The 20,999-nt window shown below is 37.9% G+C and overlaps 1 protein-coding gene across 1 annotated transcript in view; it reads left to right on the forward strand.

Annotated features, from left to right (window-relative positions):
* Positions 1-20,999, forward strand: part of MSH3 (mutS homolog 3) — a 119,278-nt gene that overhangs the window by 47,292 nt on the left and 50,987 nt on the right. The window contains exons 11-13 of the mRNA XM_064439017.1: positions 3,646-3,730; positions 4,284-4,393; positions 15,884-16,016. Of these exons, the coding sequence (XP_064295087.1) occupies positions 3,646-3,730; positions 4,284-4,393; positions 15,884-16,016 (328 nt within the window). The remainder of the gene's footprint in view (positions 1-3,645; positions 3,731-4,283; positions 4,394-15,883; positions 16,017-20,999) is intronic.

Raw genomic sequence — 20,999 nt, forward strand, 5'->3', positions numbered from 1 at the left:
ATGAGAAAGGAAGTACTGAAATTATTTTGGGAGGTTTCAGAGTTAGCTCAGGACACAAGGGACTAGAAAAGGAAAGTCATGGTTTTCAGACACGATGAAGAGGTGCTTAGCAAAGAATTTGCCATCTCTTTTGAGACCACAGAAGAAGCGCAGCAGGTAGGACCTCTTGCATGCTGGACATTTGGAGCTTGTAGGAGTGCTGAGGCTGGGTGCAAGGAAAGCGGGCTGAGAGAGTACAGAGATCTGGGTAGAACAAGGTTGCAGGCCCACTCCCTGGGGTGAGTTCAGTGGAGAAAAAGATGACTAATTCAGGATAAAAATCATGGCGGTTATTTTTGTTTCTCTTAATCCTTAACTGGTCCTCTCACTTCTGTTCTTGTTCTCTGTTTTCTCAGTTTTGTTTGTGTCTGTTTGTTTTATTCTGTCACTGATTTAGCCAGAAGCTTCTGGACTCCAGACCAGAAGTTCTGGTCAGGGATCCAGATCAGAAGTTCTAGCCCTGTGGCAGTATGCACTAATGAATTTAAAATTGGTTAATTAAATATAAAACATGGTCCAAGCTTCATGTCCTTCACTACTTAGGCTGTGGTAAATGTCCTTCATATCTAAAGAAACGTAATGCTTCTGAGAAATGGAGAGACTTGTTTTTACTCCTTAAAGCTGAACAGAGATTACGGCAACTCTTCTCTAAATATATAGCTTTGTTCTGTGTTTATTCACCCCTAGAAATCTCAAAGACATGGACTCTAGAGGTCTCTAAAAGGTAATTGAGCAAAGAAAATCTGCTGCTTAGTAGGCTTTCAATACAGTGCCTTGCAGCTTTGCTGGAAAGTTTTTACAGATTTGCAAAATTAAAGTAGTTGAAAACTACTGATCTGAATAACATACATTCACTTAGGCTGGTTTACTGAGCACGAAATTATATATAATATCTCCTGTGGAGAGTATAATGAATAAAACATAAAAAGTGCCCTTCACTTCAGGAGGCAGAATGACCAAAAAGATCCTATTTCACACATAACACATAGGAATCAAAGCATGAGGATGTAGTTTACTGTTCTAAAGCAATCATAGTAACCCTTTAATATGTGTAATCAAGTGTGGTTCTATTCTGAAAAGTCCTTTCATGAGTAGGAACCTCTTTCTCATGAGTATTTCTCAAAAATGTCCTAAATCTTACTAGAAGCTTGCGTTTCTTTTTGTTTCCTCTTTCCATTTTTCTTGGCCCAGATGGCATGATCCTACTTTGCCTTGTTCCTCAGTAGTGGAATTGCCAGCTATTTCCATCACTTGTGTTTTGTGCTTTTCAAGTACTTGAGACAGTTGCAAGTCTGGTCCTTGAAACTTAGGTCACACTGTCACCTACAGAAGGAATTACTGCATTGTGATGCAGTTGAAGTGGTTTTGAAGGGTCATTTTTGCTGATGCAGGAGATGGCTGAAAGCAGCACATTACAATTTCTCACAAGGAATGTGTTGACACCCTTGCTGCAAAACCAGCACTGACTTAATATTTGATAAGAACCTTCTTCTTATGCCATTGGGTCCCTAAATTCCCTACAAAGAGGCTGGCTTTGTTCATTTTTTTGTCAAGTTCTGATCCCAAGCTGAAGGAAGATGAGGGGGTGGAGGCAAAACATGTTCTGTGATGTGACATCTGGAATTGTTGGTTGGGCATATACTGCAGTTGATCTTGGCTATTATTCATATACTATAAGCTCTCAATTACCAGGGTTAATAGCAGGGTGGAGTAACTCAGATACAGCAAACACCTGGATAATATAAAACATGCATAATTTGTGCTGTGAGAACAACTTTTAGCCTATCTGATTCTGAAAGAACAGTAAATACAGTCTGGAGTGGAGCAGAGTTTAGTTGTCTTTGAATAATACCAGAGGGCAAGCTTGCTGTGAACTAAATACTCTCTGTGGAAGCTGCTCTGAAGCCAAGTGAAGTGGGGAAACATTAGAACCACTAAGTCCACAATTGTGAAACTCACGTATGGGTGACTGAGCATTGATAATAGGAGCCAAAAGCATCCTTATCTCTTTCGGGAAGAGATAGAAAGGCATGGTTCTTGCCCAGCAGGGTTTAAGAGATCACAGGCTTGACTACGGGCAAATCGAAATGCAGCAAATGGGGAAACTGCAGTGTAGGTAAGTCTGAGATGCAGAAGAGGTGCTTTTGGAAGAGTGAGTAGGATTTGTTGTTGATTATAAGGATTGGGAGACAAGCGGAAATCTTTCCTATTTAATTTTTGCTAGCATCAGCAGTTGTGACTGAAGGTAATAAATAAAAGGAAGTATTGTTTTGTTGCCTATAATATTGTGTACTTTGGAAAGTGCTCCTGCTTTTGCCTCCAAGGTTTTATTTTGCTGGTCAACTTTGGTAGCTGGGCCAGCACACTAGAGCAGAACAATTATGACTAGGGGTACAGTTATGAGCCAGCTGTACTTCCAAACTATCACTGAAGTTCTTAAAGGCACTTAGTTGAATCTGTTTTCTTTTTTTAAACAATTCTGTGGAAAATACTTCTAATTTGACCCATTATTTAGGAAGAAATTTGCTAGCAGGCCCAAGCACCTGCAGACAACATAAATATATAACATTAGTCTCTGAATATTTTATGTTTCTGAAAGCTGTAGTGCTAGTTTTGTTTTTAATACAACAATAATGCAGCTGTGTGTGCCTAAGAGAAAAGTTTGAGCATTTGAGTGCTCCCCCAGAGGGTTTAAAATTGAATGCACTGAAAAAAATTCTGTGAAAACTCAAGAAAGCAGTTTGAAATCCTACCCAGCAAGTCATTTTGTTTAGGCTAAGACAATAAAGACTGGCCTGGACTTTGGGAAAAGGATAGTCAGCAGCATGATTCACTTAGGCAATCATGACTTGATTTGTCAAAAGCATTTAGCACTTTACTTAATGGTCCCAACTACCACATGTGTATGCCTGAGATGGAAAATAATTTTCATATCTAATATGATTACACATCTAGTACAATTATTTTATTAACGTTGGTTCTAAACCAACAACAACCTTTGGGTTGGTCTCATGCTGTTCTGTTAGGGAGTGTCAAAAAGTCAAGTAATTTTGCTCATGGTTATATTAAAAATAAAATAGTTGAAAAATACCCTATTTTTTTCCTAATTGCACTAACAGCCTGCTTAAATTTGCAGTCCTAGTAAAAAATAAGAATATGTATTCTGATATGCTGTTTTGATGAGTTGTGTTAGAAGTCTGTTTCATTCTTGAAATATTAATTCTTAGACCTATCCCTGTCCCTAATCCTACAGTGATCATAACAGAACACTAACAAAAGCACATACTTTTTCAATTTCATCATAGACTGAAGAAGAGGTACTTCCTTAACCATTTAGTGGATCAGGATTAGATAACAGGAGACCTGGATTTTATTCTGAGTTTTGTCAGCGTCACTGTAGGAAACGGGGAAGTGGGTGATAAGTCTTGTTTTCCTAAGCAGAAAAGGGTTCAGTTCTTTTACTTATTTGACTAGATTTTAATTTCTTAATTAATTCTTTTATTATTTTGCGTAACTAATGAATTCTCTAATGTGAGAAATTCGTCAGCGTTTGTCCATTACATCTGTGCCCGATTTTAAAATGTAACGTGAAATTCCTCTCCCCAGCAATTTCAAACAGTTGTCAAGTAAAACTGAATACATGACAATTAATGGGACAACAATGAAAAATCTTGAAATTTTACAGAATCAGGTAAGGACAACTGTAATGTTTTTTTAATAAATGCTGAGATTTTCACAGCTGATTGACATACTGTTCCCAATGAAGTTAGTTAAGCTAGTTTGCAAATTTCATGCAGAAGGTTTAAATTATTTTTAAACGGGATCAAACTGAAGGAGGATTATATTTTCAGAGGTATAAATCAAAGTTAATCTGTGCTAGCTTTTAGCATGAGTTGGGAATCTTATTGCACTTTGACTAGCTGAAGCTGAAGATGGGACTGCAGTAGGGTTTGCTTTTAATTTTGTGCTACTGCACAGACCTTCATGCACAGACTTAATTGAACTTGTGTATTCCAGTCATTTTCTAAAAAGATCTTCCGGCTAAAGAAAAAACATACTTAAGTATCGTATGACTGTTCAAGGTACTTTATGTAAGGCGTTGTTAATGAAAAAGGTCAGTAAACGAACATGCAGTTGCCATGTCTGAAAGCCTGAACAGATAGTGTAAGTAGTGTGGTGAAGATCCTTTAACTACCTAGTTGGTTGTTCGGTTAAGAATAATGATGCTATTTTTATTATTTTAGACTGATATGAAAATAAAAGGAAGCCTATTCTGGGTCTTGGATCATACTAAAACTTCCTTTGGACGCCGGAGATTGAAGAAATGGTTAACCCAGCCACTCATGAAATGCAGGTGAGGTAGTTCTTTATATTGGGCTAAATTGTATCTTAAAATTATGATGCTGAGCATGCCCAATGTATTTATTTGGACCTGAGATCCATAGTAGAGTTTACACAGGAAATTGTGTAACAGAAGATGTGTACATTTGAAAGAGTTAAACTACTCTGACTGGCACAGAACATCTAGGTAGTTGAGAGTTGTAGGTTTGGAGCAAGTTAGAAATTCCTGTGCAGAAATCAGATTGGTACCGTTCTAATTCAGTGTCCTTTTTCAGACAATGGATGAGGATTACCTGCTATTGGAGGATGTCCTATTCCTAAACTTGCCAACTGATGTTTGACTTTTTTCCTGCTTCACAAGTATTTGTATTCTTTATGTATTTAATTTGTTCTAAAGAAGCTGTGGATGTTTCTTTCATCCCTGATACAAAGTATTGCATCTGAAAGTATTTCTTTTCATTAGTTCTGAAATGTGATTGGCTGCTCCTGTATTTCAAGGTGTGCTTTATTTATTAATGCTTTAGAAATGCTTTATTTTGTAATATTAAGATACTTGTTTTCACTTGTGTATCTTGAAATGGACTCCATCTTTTCTTATGTCGCTTTGCAGGCTTTATTGGAGTGTTGTACTTCCATATGTAGTAACTACCAGTATTAAGTCTGTGTTTATTGCTTATGTTTTAAGTTTTTGGATCTATTCCTTTGAACGTCCATTCCCTCAACATTGTGAATGTAGAGTTTTCTCAATTGTCACTTTGTTCATTTCAGCTATAGCATACAGAAAATCCTTTTGGTTTGGTTATCTAAAATAATTTTTCCTCTGTTTTACTGAAGTAAATATATTAAAAAGATTGAATATTTTAAACAGTTTTAAATAGTGAGGTATACCAATGTTTTAGTGTCTTGCTGTTTTTGGTAGTTTACAAATATTTCTACAGAACCTTTTTTTTCCTTGACCAATTTTTAGTATGTCAAAGCACAATACGTCTGAAGCATTGCTGCTTGATTTTACTAGCCTTTTTCTAAGTATCTTTTCTCAGTAGCATAAGAAAAGTATACAACTAGTTTTTACTTCCCATTTTCTTAATTTAGAATATTAGAAACCTTTTCCATTTGTTGGAGCCATGTGTGTTAGACTGTTTCATGTTGCAGTTTCTGGCAGGGATTTAGTAAGTCCATTTCAGTATGCCTTTTTTTAAATTCTTCTGATAATAGCTTTTATATCTGTTACCCACTTCAAAAAGGCTTTTGATGTAACTGTCCTAAATAGTGTTAGACTTTATGAAAGTTGATTATGTGCCTGGTGTTCACCTGAAAAAGCATATAGATAGAATTCCTGGACCACTTTACAGGCATAAATTGAAATAAATGAGTTTATTTCTTTTCTGGCCCTTGAGGCATCTTACGGCCTTTTGGGAATTGTTTGTAAAGTTGTCGGTGGGGGGAGCCAGAGCACAGGCTCTGGTCTGGTGTGGTGGCAGCGCTGAGGATGGGGACCTGAGACAGGGTGCCTCTAACCATTTTGCTACCAAATGATCACATATGTGATGCATCAGGTGAAATACAATTCAACGGTAAAATAGAGAGAGTTCTTATCCAAACACAGAGGATAGAAAACTGCTCACCCGGGGACTTGAGGCCTTCTTTCTTAACCAGTAAATTTAATTTAAATTCGCTCTTGTCTCAGTGCAGAACCAGCTTTCCATGTTTGTAATTTTGGTTTCTTCTCTTTCCCCTCTGCTCTTTGCTACTTCTAGAGATTGATACTTTTTTTCCAGCCTTCTTTCTCAGTACAGAAGGAAGTTCTATGGTTGGACATGACAATACTCCTCAGCTGAAGCTAAAAAAGCTATTTTCTTTCTGTGTATTTCTCCATTTCTGGCTCTGAGTTGTAATTTCATGTACTTAGTGCATCAGACATTTGGCAGTATTGTTTCTAGTAATGCACACAAATGCACTTAGAGAACATTCAGTAATTGTATTTCACCTGTACCTCCTGGAGTGATGTTTTCAGGGGAAGTAAGATTTCTGTATTGCATCTTTTCCAATCAGTGGTAGGTGCATTTCCCTTGGTGTATGAAAAAGTGAGAGGGTGCAATTACTGCCTTATGCTTTATAATTGAAAAACACTTGGGATGATGACTAAATTTCCAGGAGACAAACTATACACTAGGTTGAGTAACGGTAGGATGTGTGCAGACAGCTCATTTGAGCAAACTTGAAGATATCCATTAGATCATTGGTGATGTAATGCATTTAGAGACTAACAAGAAAAGGTTTTATGCATTAGGCATGTGCAATTTGGGGGGCGGGGGGGAGGCTTAACCAAGGAAGGTATAGTGTCCTCACTTATTCACCTAGATATACAAAGATTATGAGATAAGACTGTATGAGTCATTGAGGACTGCGCTTTTTGGGAGGAATCAGGAAAGTAATTCTTTTTTGTAGGAGTTAAATCTTTGTGGATTACAGAAGTGTTACCTCATCTTGACTATCTTGCCTTTGAAATGTAAGTTCCATCAGGTGCCTTTCTCTCCTAACTTCTCTAAGGGGAAAGGAAAGAAATAGAAAGCTGAGTTGGTTCGACCACTTTTGACTGAATGAAACAATGCTGTTCCCATGTTAGGCAGTGGAATTTCAGCAGCAGAAGGAGTAGCATTGTGTATTATCATACTCGACTGCAAAAGGGCTAAGGACTGGTCTAAGGATACGGTGTTGTAACACAGTGTGACCTCTATGTCTTTGTATGTGTGCAACATTCAAAAATAATTCCTTTCCTAATGCAAAATTAGTCTCAGACCTCTGAAGCTGATGTGAAGCAGTCATTGCTTTATGAATAGCTACACGAAGAGGAGAAAGCTAAGCTTAACACAGGCCTGGGTAAATGAACCTGGATCTGGTTTGCATCTTTCTTGTTTTGTTATTGTATATTACTGATAAGTCGTCCTCCGGCAGTGGTATAAAAGAAAGCGCAAGGAAGGTGGTGCCCCGCACATAGACAATCTAAAGCCTTACCTCTGCAAAACGTGTTCTTTCCTTGTCTCTCTGTTATATCCATTGATACTCCTTCCCACCCTCGTCTTTGCAACTCCCTTTCCTGTTCCCTGAGAGTTATGACTGGCTCCAGGCTGTAGCAATGCTGCTTGTCCAGTCTGGAGTCCAAACAGAACAGATAACTGTGGATCAAATACTGCATCCTTTTTCTCATTGAATATTAATCTGTGTCTGTGCCTTGCTCAGCTGTTGATTTTTGTACAATTTGTAGGAAATTTGTTTCCTTGAGATCAAACAAACACCTTCCTCAACCTTGTCAAGGTTGGCTGGAATTGAACAAAGATTTCAAAACTTAAGGTGGATGACTGGCACAATTAAATGGGGGTTTAAGATTTCCATATTAGATCAGGTTGTAAAGCTAATAAAGCTGTGACTAGGTGCTTGAAGTAAAACTTAGTGTGATATACCCATTGTTTATTGTGAGTACTTTATAGTTTCTGTAGTGGAATATGTGTAGAATTCCATTTCTGTGCAGATAATTCTGTGGCCTGTATGTATAGAAAGCATTGAATAAGAGATTTTTTTTTATTTTCCCTACCCTAGTCTATTCCTGGAGAGGTAGAATATCTCTTAAATATCAGTGCGTGGACATCATGAAGTGTAATTTCTAGTACTGTAGCCAGGGAGAAGGTAGAGACTTTGCTATGTAAGTGGAAGATAACCAGGAAAATGTCGGTGTTTGCCTTTGTTACAAGAGTGCTTAGTTAATGAGTTAGAAAAGTATCTAGTACAAAATTTTAAAAGCTTGGGTGTGGAGGTGGATAACTGAAGTGATGTTTCTTTTGTGTGTGACGTGAAGATGTTAGCTTGCACAGTGCTCTCTCTCTGGGGTGATACCTGCTGGTTTTTGAGGGTGCTTGTGGTTTGAAGTAACTTATACAGACTGAGTTATCCACAAGTACCTAAACTGTATTTCTTTAATATTGTTGACTCATGTGGTTTTTTAGTGTCATCTATGATGTGCAGAAGCTAATGTAATGAGGTTAGTGATAAGATATGGAGAACAGAATGCTCTAAACATAGAGTTCAGAAATCATGCAACTTCCAGCATGGAAAGCATACTCAGGGCTTTGGGGTGAGCAGGCTTTGTCCTTGTCAGCTTGTGTGGAAATAGGGAAAAAAAACCCCAACCCTCTCACCCACACACATGATTTCCCATCTATGTTTTGGGGATACGTGTGGCTTGCAGTTCTGGTGTACTGCAAGCCACAGAATATGTTTAATGTACTGGAGTAAACGTAGAGCAAAAAATTAAAAGCTTCTAAAATAACATAGCATGCCATGGGAAGGGAGCAGTGATCAAAAGTTTCATCAACGTTTTAGGCCTCTGCTGTAACAGAGAACTTGTGACATAAAAGTGGGCAATGGCCACCCCACCTGGAGGCCCAAGGTCCCTCTCCCTGCTTTCTGTGTAGACCTTGAGCTGGTGAGAAGGCATCGCCCACACATGGCTCAGTGTTTTCTCTGTGCTCCCCAGTGCACAGCAGTGTCCAGCACCTTGCTGTTATCTCTGGTGCCAGGGTCGTGAGAGAAGGCTGGGGACAGAGCACACTCCCTTAATTCCTCCAGACTGTTAGTTGAATTCCAGAAGCATGGCATTAGTTAGAGTATTTCCGCCTGGATCAAACATACGGTAACGAAGCCTTTTCTTGAGTGCCACCAGGGGCATCAGTGAATCAAACACTTAAAGCCCTGTTAGAATGAGCTCTCCGTTTGGCCCCAGATTTACCCTAACCTGTCGATGTATTTCAGCTTTACTGTGGTGTAGTTCATGTTCCTGTCTCCAAGGCACAGTTTGTCAGAAGTCAATATGGGATTTCAGTGGTTGGAACTCTGTGTAGTTTCTTGCCTGTGTTTTTTTGTAATTTATTTTTACTCATTTGATCTCTTTCTAGTTAAAGCTGATGTTTAAATCTTAAGGAAGGAGAAAAATTTTATGTATTTAGAGAGTTACCAAAAACATTTTAACATTTGCTTTGCAGGCTAGACAAAACAGATTTTTAACTACCCTTCAAAAAAAGGATTTCTATTTTTTCGTTTGATTCCAGTAGCCTTTGTTGTGCCCCATTTGTTCCAGTTCTGGATGAGATGATGCTTTTATTGAGGCTGAATTGAAGCCTTGTAGGATGCTATTAATAATTTCTGTTGTGCCTGCAAGAGCATAGAATGACTGTAGCTTTAGCAGATTCAGAACTGCAGTTCCTTACCTACCACTAAAGAAGAGAAAGAGTGTAAACTGATATTACTAATGCAACGTGACTTTTATTTGGAGTTGCACTGTAGAACTGGGAAGAAGTGGGTCCCTTTATCCCTTTATAGTGATGTTGGCAATGACATGCCTTTCTTCATATAAAAACAGCTTGTTCTAAATTCTCTCACTTTGGATGTATTGAGTGCTGTTTTATTTATACTTCTATGCACAAAGTACAGTCCTAAAGCAAAGTCTTTCAAGTTTGACTTTGTCCTTGTTCCCATAATTAAGAGATCTGTGCAGTAAAAAAACAACCTAAAGGTCTTTAAAGAAACCTATCTTAATTTACAGTTAAACTGGTTGCCATTTGGCACCATCATCATCCAGAACTGGATCAGAATCTTCTTTTGCTTCAGTGATTTAGGAATAAAATCCATCCATTGTACAGCAGAATTTCATTGGCTAAGTTTCCTCCCAAGAATAAAAATTTAATAGCATCACTGCCAGTATAAAATGCACAAATGCAGGTTACAGCATGTGCCTGAGATCTCAAAATTGTTGTAGTAAAGAAAAGGATTGCAGCGTCATCACATATATTTATTCATTTTTGCTAGCTGTGTTTTGGTACCATTGAATGCTGTGTCTAACTCCTTATAAATGTAGTAATCAGGCATTCATTCATGTTGGCTAAAGTAGCTAACGGTTCCCTTTTTTGGCACAAATAGCTGAAATATATTGTGTGTGAATATAAACAAAAGTGTTTGATTACCATTTGCATATTTTATACATTCTTTTAACAGATGCAAAGACAAAGTTTATAGTACTTGTATATTGCTGTGAAGTATTTGAGATCCGTTAGGAATATTGTTGTCTCATGGCTGCATGTTTATTTAAGGGAATGTTGGACCTCTCTGGCAGGGTATGAGGCATTAGAAGTTTTGAGAGTAAATTACTTTTTCTCCTGCATATAGGAAAAACAAGTGAAGAGAACCAGAAGGATGTTAAATGAAATCTAAAAAAAAATTTAAACTTCACTGCAGTAATTATGATGTAATTACTTTTTCATTGTTGCTAATGTATAAAATCACAGTGGTCACAGCACGATTTAGCAATTGAAGATTTATTCCATGAAGTTAGCCAGATTTTAACTTAGCCACTTAAGTTAAAAGAAGACCATGTTTTTTGCTTGCCTTTTCTTTAAAAATACATACACAGTTTATTGATTGCATAGTGGTAATTCTAACTCAGCTTTGGGTTTTCATGGCATTAATTGCTTGTTATGAAAGAGAGTGGTTTAAAGAGGAAAACACTCTGTACTATTTAACATGGCCTTTAGTTTGATTGACTCATAAAGTCTTTTTTGGTAAACTGTATTCTCAAGGAAGGTAAAGTAAAAAAAAAATGTATAAGTGAGAAAAAATATAAAGCAACAGAAGTCAGAATAGCCTTCACCTTGTCCTGTGTTTGAAGGTAGCTGGTCTCAGAGGAGAGAGTGAGAATAGGGCAGTTGGGTAATATCACCCAACAAGAGCATTCTCACAGCTTCCAGTAATTTGCAGTTCAGGGACTTCCTCAGGCACAGTTGATACCCATGTGTATCCTGCATTTCCCCAATGTTTAAGTAACACGGTTTCTTTCTCTGAAATGCTGTAGTTTGGCAGGAGGCTGCTAGGCTTTGATCTGGATAATATAGTTCATGGAAAGCAGTGTTTGTTGTTTTATACGCTTCATTATATTTCTTCAGGTGGTATGTTCTTGTGACTGGTAGTTTTATATATATTGCTGTGATCTCTAAACAGATTTAATAAAATGAATTTCAATTTTATACATTCACTGTACTTGAGCATGATGAATGAACTCATGCTTTGTGCATTTATCATACAAGATTTCTGATTAAATCGTATTTATTTACCTTGTATAAAATTAAAGCCCAGTATGAGTGGAAATTTTCTGTGGTTCATATATAGCATATATATATTAAAAACATATAATATATAATGTATATTATATAATATATAAGATAATAAAATATAAATATAAAATAATATAATATATATAAAAACATATATAGTTATGTTATCAATTTCACTCTGCTTTAAATGTAATTTTATATTATCACATCTAAAATTGTTAGATTTGCTTCACTATATAAGAGATCAGCAGATCTCTTAGCGTGCTGGCAACCAGCAATGCTATTCAGATTGTTAAGATGGTCAGATGTTAATTTGGTGCAGTGCATTCATATCTGCAGCCTTCTGCTTTGTCAAAATGATTTTTAGTTCAGGATTCAAGTATTTTCATATTCGCTATTTTTCTGTGTTGTTCACATACCTGGCAGCAGAATAATACAAGGGAGTATCTCATGATTTAATATCAAGTAGTTCTTTTAAATGACTAGAATAAAATCCTGCAGTTAGATTTTGTTATATTTAAATACAATACTAAAACCACTTTGCAATGTATTAATGATGCTATTCTTAGATGGCAAGTACAGCAGAAGTAAGCGTATTGCTTTTAGTCAACTGACTTATGCTACATTATTTCACAGAAGATTGTTTGGAAAATTGGGTAGAGCTCAGATTGCTGACACGTTACACAGATGGAAAAGAATAGGCTGATATGCACCTAGATAGAGATCTAGGTGCTGATCTATGCACCTAGATAGAGAATTAAGCAGTAGCCGGTATACAAAATGTGAGACAGTTCTTAGCATAAGCTGTAGAGTTTCTTCATGTATTGTTAGATTCAAATTTTTTAGTGTTGGAAGTTTTTTCCAGATCATGCAGAGATTAGAAACCCCAATCTGTACATCGAATATGCTGAATAACTGTGCAGTGCAGAGAACAAATTTCTTTTAAGGTGGTTTAACAACTGATCAGTATAATATATTTGGGCTCAACAAAATATTTATTAGTTTACATATAAATATTTGAAGTTTAAAAGCACACATTGAAATTAATCATCTGGCTGTTTTTATCATTCACTTCCCTGTCCTTCCCCCCTCATACACGTGCAGGTTTACGTAGTTCTTCACTGTACTTTCTCCCTTCTGAAATAGGAATCCCAGTATGTCTTGTTTACAGGTGGAAAAAATGGGTGATTTGATACTGGATGCCATTTTCCTGACCCTTTCTTATTTTAGGGATTAAAGCAAAAAAACTGTAAGGATGCTTAGTTTTAGATTACTGGAGCTACAGTGACACAGCCATATGTGAGGATGATTAAAGTGCAGATTAAGCTTCGAAGGGAGGATTTTTTTTTAATATCTGCATCTATTTTACGTATTACTGTGTGTTTTCAATTGGCCACATAGATATAATCATGCTGTTTGAGTGGCAGTGTTCTGGAACAGAATTCTGTGTGAAAATATACATGCTTTTTATAATAAAATACAGATTATTTTCTCCTTTAAGGTACATGTGTTTACAATTTAACAGTTCAGTACTCCTTCACACAGAGGAGTGTTCCAGGGTTTCAAGTACAGTGAATTTAATAATTCTCCCTGAAAATGTAATTGTGGCAGCTGATACTGTACTTTCAGAATTTCAGTGTAACTGTTTGCTAGCTTCAGTGCTGCATACTTGGGGTGTTTTATTACTTTGTCATTGATATTAACGCTTCTCAATTTCCTTTCCATTATCCAGCTGTAGTTTAGAGCGCCTCACTAATCAATGTACAGAGCTTAAGTCTCTGCTGTCTTGAATATGCTGTGAGAATGCCAACAGCTTGCTCTTTGGTTATTTGGTTGCATAACTTTTAGTAACCCTGCCAGTCTACACCAAATACACGATTGTGGCTCTTAAGGATCAGATTTAAAGCTTGGATGTGTTCTGTGCTGAAAACAGCCATTATAGCTCTCGGCAGTTGCACTGATGGTACCTACTGTCTGCTGCTGTTGCTTGCAGATCGCCTGGATGCCCAGAGGAACAGGAGAAATTATTAATTTTGTGCATTTGGCGTTGCAGGAGAAGTGGAATGGTGGTGGGGAGGAAGGAGGTATTCTTGTGACCTGCAACAGGCCTGCTAAGCATCACCTACAAAGCCTGACATTTCTGTTTTCCTTAGGGCTGAGGAAAAGCAGTCTTTTAGGATAGTGGAATATTTTGGGTCCTGTGGTGTGACCAGAGAGTTTGCTACCCAGTTCAGAGGTAACAGAGTGAGTTGCTAAGGTGCCTGGGGTCAAGACGACAGAGGGTCTGTCCCCAGTTCATATGGTGGCTGTGGAGGAGTGCATCTACCTGCACTCCAGATAGATGGTGGCAGGTGGGGCACTGCAAATCCTGGCGTTGTACAGCAAAGCTGCTCTGGGAATGAATATGTGTCATTTGTTTCAGATGAAGGGATAGTTTTACTGTTTTAGTATGAAGCAGTACATCACTGAAAAAATCCTGGCACTTAAATGCTGTTAGATTTATGTGTATCCAAGTGCACATCCAGTCATGATGTTCTCCCTTTCACATGCTGTGTAATAAAATTACAAGGACTCTTAGATTTAGCTGTCTTCAGGGCCAGAGGCCTCTGACTGCCAGTTTGTTGTAATGTCTGCAACCTGTGGAGCTCCCTAATTTTGTTGATTTCCTCATGGATAGTATTTGTTAGCAGCTACAGTGGCAAGTGGCACAGCAGTTCGGCAATAAAAGCCATGGGCAAGACAGGTAGTCTTCCCTGAAATGTTAAATTTTGATTGCATCCCTACTTTTTATCCCTCTGGGCTGGCTGTGCTCTAAGCATCTCACTGGTCCATGAGAACACATGTGGGCTGGGCTGCATTTGCCTCACACAGACTTGGCTGATGTATGAAGTGTCAGAATGAAAAGCCTGCTTTCTTCTTAACCTGCAAGGGCAGATGGACTCGCACACAGCAGCATGGGGATTTTTGAACTTTCTTATCTCAGGAAGAGAATGTTGTGATAAGGCTTAGTTGTCATTCTGGGAGAAAGCACAAGGATTTTAAAATAAGCACTGGGATGTCTTGAGGATTTTTAAAGTTTCTTAGAAAATCATGTTTCAGATTCAGCCTTACTTGCCAGAAACTTCCCAAATGATGGCTAAAGTCTTTCAGTGAGCTGGTACCCGCAGACCATGCCCAGCGGCACATTGGTGGGTGACTCTGGGGAAACATATGAGGAGATGTTTTTGTTGTGAAACCTCAGCAAATCTTAGCACGGTTTTCACCCAGTTGACTATATTGTCAGTACACATAGTTACCTCAGAGATAAAGCCTGAACATGAAAAAGCTACATTCAAAGGAATCGTGCCATTCAGCTTTGACACATCACTTTCAGTGCTGTCTTACAGTGAGCTCACTACTTTTCGCTCTATTTCCTTTGGGTTGCATGCACTGGCAGTGCTTTTGTTCACTAGCTCCTAAAGATAAACTCCTAACCTGTATGTTTTGGATGCACCCATGTACACCTAATCTCAGTCTTTTACTAGAAGGCAGCATTCAGGCAATTTGGTTGCACAAAAAGCAGAAATGGAGTTTACCTTAGCTCTGCAATCTACAGCCAGTTCATGGATATATTGGAAGTTGCAGGTCTGCCATTAGGAGTGGTGTAAATCGAGGTGAACCTTGACAGTAGGCTGTCCATTTTAAAGCTCTTTTCTGACAGTGGCTGTAAGGATATGATGGTAAGGAATGTGCAAATAACTATAGAATTGTTTGTTCAAATAAAAAGGTGTATTCGCATTGTTTGACTTCAGTCTTGAAATATGGAGATTAATGTTACAGGTTTTTAAAAAAAGGAAAAAAGAAGCCGAAAACCCAACATGGTTCTGATTCATGGTATTACAGTTGCTGGTCTGGATCAAAAGAGAAGGCCAAAATGATAACAAATATTTATACCCTGTTGAAATAAAGTATGCTATGTAGAGTTCAAATGCAAATGCTGCATGCTTTTCCCCCAGGTACTTGTCTGCAAATTTACAGTTGGATATTCGGGATTCAGTGTTGCTCATATTATGTAATACTAGAAAAACATGTAGACATGGGCACTGAAGTGTATGTTTGGTTGTTTTGAGCACAGATAGGAGATAATGAGCTTATATCCAGGATCTTGCTTGCATCTTGAATGAAACCTGAATATCCGCCGCATTTCTTAATTCTTCTACTTCCTCATGAGAATATGGCCTTAGTCAAAGTTTTAAAAATCCACAACAAAACCAAAACAAACCAAAGGAAAAAGTTAACCAGATATATGCCTTCCCCTGAGAGAAACATAAGTTTTATTTATTGATCTTATGATTATTCTTTTACAGTGAAATAAATGCCCGGCTTGATACTGTGTCTGAAATTCTACTGTCAGAATCCGGTGTGTTTGGTCAGATTCAAAAAATTCTTTGTAAGCTGCCAGATATAGAGAGAGGCCTCTGCAGTGTTTTTCACAAAAAGGTATGCCCATAATTACCCTAATTTATTATTTTCTGAATGAAATAAATCTTAATGTACTTCCGTAGTTTTTGCATGTTTAAAATACTTTCTTCTTAGCAAGACTGAGACTGACATAATAGAGGGATGCAAGTTCATAAAAATTATTTTTGCTTTATGGTGGGATTTTACTTTGTTGTCAGTGATATGCTGATAGAAGAAACGCCTGAGTGGGGTTCTAGAACACATACATTATATTGCAGATGCTAACAAGAAAAACATCTATGGTACTCGTGATTTAGTGTTCGGATTCAGTGAGATGGGATGGTGCAATAGGTCCTTGTGCCATAGATTATTTCCCTTTAAAACAAAGCATTGCATTCTGTATGCTTATCTAAAATCGCACTTGCAAGTGAAACCACATGGCTGTAGTTAGCTGTTTTTGAAAGAATGTTAATTTGTTTATAAATGCTGTAACTTGGCTCTCACTTGTACATTTTAATAAGAATTACTTGTAATGAGACACTGACAATTCTTAGTTGAAGCAAATTAATGTGCTAATAGCACCTGTGCAGTACTTAATGTTCCTTTATTTCGCTGTTCTATTTAGAGGTTTTGACAGTTTGTTTTAGATAAAGGAAGAGGTGGGTAGGAGAGCAAAGTTGTAATTTCTTTGGATGGTACAGCACAAAGGTTTCCTCTGCGTGAAAATCTGTTCTTGTATAATTTTTAAAGCCCTTATGTGTTGCAATGTTAGGCATATGGAAATACTTGCATATTTCAGTGAATGGATACAGAGGTCCAGCTGTAAAGAAGGTTATGAAAAGGAGTGTGCACCAACCGCCCCCATCCTATAAAATGTACCATACCCATATGATACAATAGTTCTTTCAAAACAACTGTCCAGGAATTATGAAATTCACTTTTTAGTGGTTTAACTTATTTCAGGTTGAGTGATATGTAATAAGGTTTGTAGGTTGGGTTTTCTTGTTTGGGTTTTTTTTGGAATTTTTTTTTTTTTTTTTTTTGTACTAGTCTGTATCTGTTTTTCAGGTGTCCCTTCCTGTTGCAGGGCTGCTTACCCTTCTCAGCTTTAAAGCTGGCATTTAGGTGGAACCATTCAGAGTCCCTGGGTTTTCATGTGATTTTTGGAATGAGGTGACAATGTAGTTTGCCTTAACAGCCACAATATTGTGAAGATACATGTTTAGTGAATGAGGTGTTGGAAAGAAGTTGCAGAAGTGCTCCAGCAGAATCCTTAAGAAGGGTAAACAACGCAGGGGAAGCTCCAAGCACACACATTTCATTTGAATTAGCTTCCCTTGGTAAAAATCTAGTTTGTCATCCACTGCAGAACACTGTGGAGAGTGTCCAAAGCAGTGAAGATCTTTAGGACTTTGAGGAGATGACAGTGTCTGTGAAAGATGGGGTCCGATTTGAGGAAAGAATTGAAATCAGACTCTGGGAAACAGATATTGCAGTCTAGACAGACAGTGAATGTGGAGCCTGAATAAAGGTCCCTGCAAAGCAGATACATATTCAGGAACACAGGGTAACTGATTTTCATTAATTTTTTTTTTTCAGAATATCCAGTAAATGCTGCCATTTCAGTTCCCTCTAGGAGGATTTCAGTTCTGTTAATTCCAGATGTCTGTCTCCCACATGCTCAAAATGAGGTTCCCTGCATTTTCGTTCCCATTATGGGTTCCAAAACTGAGTGGAGCACACTGATGGCTTGACTAAAGGAATATGCTGTAATGCAGGCTTGTTAATTCAGTGACAACTGCAGGAAAAATAGGTGAATGTGAGAAGTATTTAATCCTTTGGGCCCTTTAGATTTCAGTGATGTTAGTGTTTGAGGAGGTATGTTTCACAAAGGGAGACCCCTGGAGTGTACAGAGGTGGCTGGGTCATCTCAGTCGTTCCAAATGCCTTTCATTACGATCAGCCACTGCGGAACTTTTATTGTGCAATGCACTTTGCACCAGTAACCTCTAGAGAAGACGGGGAGTAAAAATCAAGGCAAAACAATGCTCTGTTTTGGAACTGACTTTGCAAGGCAAAGCATCCTTATGGGAGCTCTTCTGGTAAATAACACCATTGTATATTTTCCTGGTCTGAATGTTAGTTTTTTTAAAAGTCTGCTAATGACTTGGTAGTATCATTCACATTGGCAGTTGTTAATCTGACCCTCCACAAGCTCCCATTATCCCAAACCACCAAAAACCATTGCTGATATACCCCCCAGGTATGAGCAATATGGAATTAGAACAGCATTCTTGTAGTGAGAATTAGGTATTACTTTGAAGGTCATATTACCACCTCTGAGTTTGTCCCAGCCTGGAAAGGACTGTTGGAATGGTTAAGGAGACAAAGGCAATGTTGCTGTTGCTATGGAGAGTGGAATTAATACGAGGACTGGGTGGTGTTCTCAGTTCCTGCAGCTCCAGCACCTGACATCTTGCCAGGCTGAAGTACTGTCAAGAGCAGAATGGCCTCACCCTTCTGTATGGCAAGAGAAGGATGGCTGGAGATGAACTGTTGGAAGACTTTGTGGTAGCAGTCATAAGTTGACTTCAAAAAGAAACTGAGAAACTGAGACAAGGGAATTGTCAAGGGTTTGTCTAAATAGTGCCTGGATCTGATGCAGAATTAGATCTTGCTGGAAAAGACACATTGGCTCAATGTTTTCCATAACTTGTGCAGCCATGCCCTCTGGTCCCTGGAGAGAGACACCAAATAATAGAACAAAATGTAGGCCACATGCATTTTCTTTTGTGATCCTCCATCTCAGGACAGTGGGAAATAAAAATGGCAGGACCCTACTTTTTTTGTCTCAGTGTTGACTGCTTAGCCTTGGAGTGCACAGAATGGCAAGAGAGCTGTCAGAGACCTATGCTTGAGTAGGCCTAAAAACCAGTACAGAGTAAACACGCCATCAGTACTTTCAGAAATGTGTCCTATGGAGCCATCCTGATGTTGCTTCCTCGTTTCATGCCTGGTTTCATGCAGTGTGTTTCAGAAGATAAATGTTTATACAGGCTTGATCCAGAAATGTTTATCTTATTTGTACCCTTTGCTCAATAAACATTATTTTTTGACTAAAGCTCAGTAGTGGACAGGAATCATCATAACAAATGGTCTTTGAATTTACAGAACGCATTAAAGTGAAGCTGTTTCACTGAACTTGTACACAAGGAGTGAGGTCAAGAATCAGACCTTACCAGGGCAGGTGGTAAAATATAATTTCAGTTTGTTCTGCCCCTAACTTCAACTTTAGTCTCTCCTTCATTTGGAGTTCCTCACAAGTTGATGCAGTTGGGAAAATCTGTTCAGTTCTGAATCAATCTCTTACACTTTGCTGCCCACTTACCAGCCTGCTCACCTGGGCAAAATAAAACAGGCAATTGCTAGAAGGTGGGTATTTGCTGCTTGGCTGGCTACAGCCTCCTTGTGGGATTTGCCTTTCCGTTTTCCAGTGAATACTTCACTACTTCACTGTCATGCTCCAACTCCTCAGAGAAGGGTGCTGTTCAGCTTGGTGCTAAGTGTTTAAAATCTTTCACATAAACTTGTCAACCAGAATGGTGCTGAAAATATGCCCTTCCCTGAAAGGTACATTTGATACTTCATTGAAGGTGGTGTGATTTTTCAGAAGATTCAGAGAAAGATGTTGTAATTCTGATTTTTTTTTTTCTCTTATGACACCAGTACCTGCTGTACATGCTCAAGAAATTAGTTACTGTTTGGGTAGAATGTTTAAAATAAATTCTTCCCATAGCATAACATATTATAGACTTCAGCTAACATATTTTTTTTTTACATTTTTTATTTTATGATAGCAGTATGCACATCTTGCATATACTATACTTTCAATATGTTTTAGATTTGCAATACTAAATGCTGATTTGAGCAAATTGTTCCCCATTAAGCTGGTTAATATAAATAGTGTCATAATAAGGGGACACAGTAACCTTAAAATTAAATACCTCATTTTTCTTAAACCAAAAATAGTATGCTCACTACACTAAAAACATAAAGGTAGTTATTACAGTTTGAAAGGAGTGACAAATGTATGCTGCATTTCAACTCCCATTATTTTCTTTTGATTTGAAATGCTTTTAACTTGGAGTGGTCACTGGCTGTCAGCTGTGGGTGTCTGTGGCTCCCTTTTAGATATGTTGGAAACAATTTCGCTAATCAAACAAGGCTAAATTGCTTTTAGTGTTGTTGAAAGGGTGTTAGACCTGGCATACTGCTGTGTATCTTTTGTGTGTTCTTCTCAGTGGCAGTCATACCACTTTCAGTATGGTTTGATAAACTGCTTGTTGAAACTATTGTTTGGCATCACTGTCAACTCTGAGGTTATTTTTCTAGTGCCAGAGAAGCTGTAGCTATCATCGACAGCATTTCAAAATGAGACTTCAAAAATGGCATTGAATAAGCTTGTGAGAATCTTCTGTGAATGCAAGACTGTTAATCCTGCTTTATGTAAACAATTTTTACTCTATTTTAAAAGCTTCTAGTTTATAACACAGTTATATATCTTTTGTAAGGTTACTTAGGGTTTAAATGGAACCAGTCCCACTTTAACGGAGCCCAGCTTTTAGTTATTTTTATGCATCTGTTCCAAGTTATCTTTTTGCTAAGTAAATAATTTCTGCAGTGGAGCCATTAAATTTTTAGATGCAAAGTCCTGCAGGTTTACTAAAATCAAGCCAGGGGAAACAGTAATACTCTGAATAAGCACAAAAGAAGTATGTTCACTCTCTTTCTTGGGAATGTTGTGTGTAACAAAGCTGTTTGCAGTAAAGCATGCTGAATTTCCCATTCTCCAAAGGTACCGTAGACTTTAGCTCACAGTAGAATCAAATAGGTTTTAACTCATTAGAATGACAATTATGGTGTGTAGGCTATCAAAATTTCTGTGAGAAGCTTCAGCATGCTTAATGAAGCATCTTTTGAGAAATCTCATAACTTTCAGGGTTGTTATGGTGTATTATGTAC

The sequence above is a fragment of the Phalacrocorax carbo genome, chromosome Z, assembly GCF_963921805.1.
Source record: "Phalacrocorax carbo chromosome Z, bPhaCar2.1, whole genome shotgun sequence".
Classification (NCBI taxonomy): Eukaryota; Metazoa; Chordata; class Aves; order Suliformes; family Phalacrocoracidae; genus Phalacrocorax; species Phalacrocorax carbo.